The 2,376-nt window shown below is 33.1% G+C and overlaps 1 protein-coding gene across 1 annotated transcript; it reads right to left on the bottom strand.

Moving 5' to 3' along the window:
* Positions 1–481: 481 nt before the first annotated feature.
* Positions 482–1,417, bottom strand: LOC119796533 (olfactory receptor 6N2-like). Its single transcript, XM_038305130.1, has one exon. It carries the CDS (start codon positions 1,415–1,417, stop codon positions 482–484), a length of 936 nt encoding a protein of 311 aa, XP_038161058.1.
* Positions 1,418–2,376: the final 959 nt, after the last annotated feature.

Here is a 2,376-nt window from a genome sequence, read left to right as displayed (position 1 = left end):
CCCAGCACCTATCGTAATATTATTTCAAAGAAAATTATTTTTTTTTATTTTGGAAATTTTTTCTTAGAAAAAATATCAGAGGATTTCTGACAGCACAAATTACTTTAAATAATTTTCTTTAACTTTTGCTGCAGGTGTCATTTTTCTCCTTGTAGTACAATAAATAATTCCTAAGAGACTCCTCTCAGCAGCAATCTTCACACTTTAACAGAGAGTGAGATGGTGTGTTTTTTATGTCTTATAAGTAATAACATAAATGCATTTTATATAAACAGGGACACTGCTGAAGTTACATTTACAGTACATGTAGCCTGCTCAAAATAGCATGTGAGAAAAATAACATCAAAATAAAGATATTGCTATGGGAAACCTATTCTGTATGCAATCTGATATCAACAATGGAAGCAATAGATAATGCACATATTTTTAAGGAGCCTTATAACAGTTAATAACAGTAATGCTTTGTACATCTGAAAGGTATTTACATTGATTTACATTTAAAAGTATAAATATCAATAATTCTGCTTCTAACTTTATTTAACTTGAAGCCATAAATGAGTGGATTCATTAGGGGAGGAATGATAAGAAATTCCATTGCAATAAAATTTTGCAGAGTCTGTGGTAAATCTTTGGAGCTAAGTCGATTATAAGTAACATCAATCATTATAGTCACAATAAATGTAGACAGAGAGATTAAATGTGGAACACAGGTTTGCACAAACTTTGCCCTGTTTTCTATAGAATTGGCACATCTTTTGATGATATACATGTAAGACCATACAATGAAGAAACCATGTAATACATAAATTACTATTGTAATATTTGCAACAATTTCATTAATAGACGTTTCATTAAGTTGACAGGCCAGTGACACAATGCTCCAGTTTACACAGAACAGTCTGTTTATATATCGACTGCATAGCTTCAATCTCGATGTAAGAAAAATGTTAACTGCAATGATAAAAGATGATGTTAACCAAAAAGAACATGCCATCTTAATGACCCTTTGTACTGACATGACAGAGTGGTATTCCAAAGGACGACATATAGCCAAATACCGATCATATGCCATTAGGGCAAGAATTGACATATCACTGCAGCCAAAGGAGTACAACATATGAGCCTGCAAAAGACATCCTGAATAAGAGATAACATGAACAGGAGAGAGCAGATCCCAAAGAAGTTTCGGATAGAAACCTGCTGTTCCATAAAGTGCATTAATGCAAAAGGCACATAGTAGAATATACATTGGTTCATGAAATGCATTATCAAATATGATTATCAGAATAAGAGAAACATTTACCAAGACAGTTATGCAGTAACATGTGAAACTGAGAAAAAAAAGAGCTGATCTGCATTTTGGACTTGTGTCATTTAAACCTGATAGAGAAAGTATGGTAATTGATGAAATATTCATTTTTACTTCTTAAGAAATGCAACAGTAATCTCAAAATTGACCAGCTTGTTCCAGGTTCCAGGTTAATAGTCTTACTAATATGAATATTTAAATAAGGTCATCAACATCACCTGAGCAGGGATTTTCATACAGCCAATCACAGTTCATAAAAAAAAAACAGTAATAAGTTTCCTGTGTGTGTGGGAAGGGGGGAGTTGCATAACTGCAGTTATGTAAGTAAAAAGAAGAAAGGCACACTAAAAAAAGATTTTATTACATGCTTAACTGACTGTAACACTAAAGGTATTCTAAATAAATGGCAGCTCTAAAACAATGGAAACAAGAACTAATGAAAAGGATCATTTATCTAAGTCTAAGTTTTATCTCTAACTTCTTTTTTTGACAACTTTCACAACTTTATTTCAGGTTTCATGCAGCACTTTTCTGTCTCCAACCACTAGATGGTGCAGCGTAAGATTGTAATCAGAGATAGCAAAAGTACTAACTTTCCGTACTTGAGTAAAAGTACAGATACTTGTGTTAAAAAATACTCTGGTAAAAGTGGAAGTACTGATTAAACTTCTTTACTCAAGTAAAAGTAACAAAGTACAGGCTTGTAAATTTACTTAAAGTATAAAAGTAAAAGTAGAAACCACTTTTTTCATGCCATTGCCTACATTTTAAATGGATGTCTGCCAATAGGACTAGATCTCCGTTGTGTTCATTTTCAATCATCTCATCGTCCATGCTACTATGCTAACGCCACCGCCACCAAGCTGCAATGATTTGCCACGAATGAATACCGCCGAATCTGTCGATTCATCTTGTGGTGGTGCATCAAATGCAACGTAGATTCCCATCCAATTAGATTTAATTTGGTTTTGATGACGTGAACAATAATAACGGTAACTCCATTGGAATGATTCAAAACTAAAGTAACGAGCCAATTTTTTTAAATGTAAGGAGTAGAAAGTACAGAT

This window comes from Cyprinodon tularosa, unplaced genomic scaffold (genome assembly GCF_016077235.1).
Source record: "Cyprinodon tularosa strain WSP-4 unplaced genomic scaffold, ASM1607723v1 ctg551, whole genome shotgun sequence".
Lineage (NCBI taxonomy): Eukaryota > Metazoa > Chordata > Actinopteri > Cyprinodontiformes > Cyprinodontidae > Cyprinodon > Cyprinodon tularosa.
The sequence above is the reverse complement of the archived record's forward strand: the minus strand, read 5'-3'. Positions and strand labels throughout refer to the sequence as shown.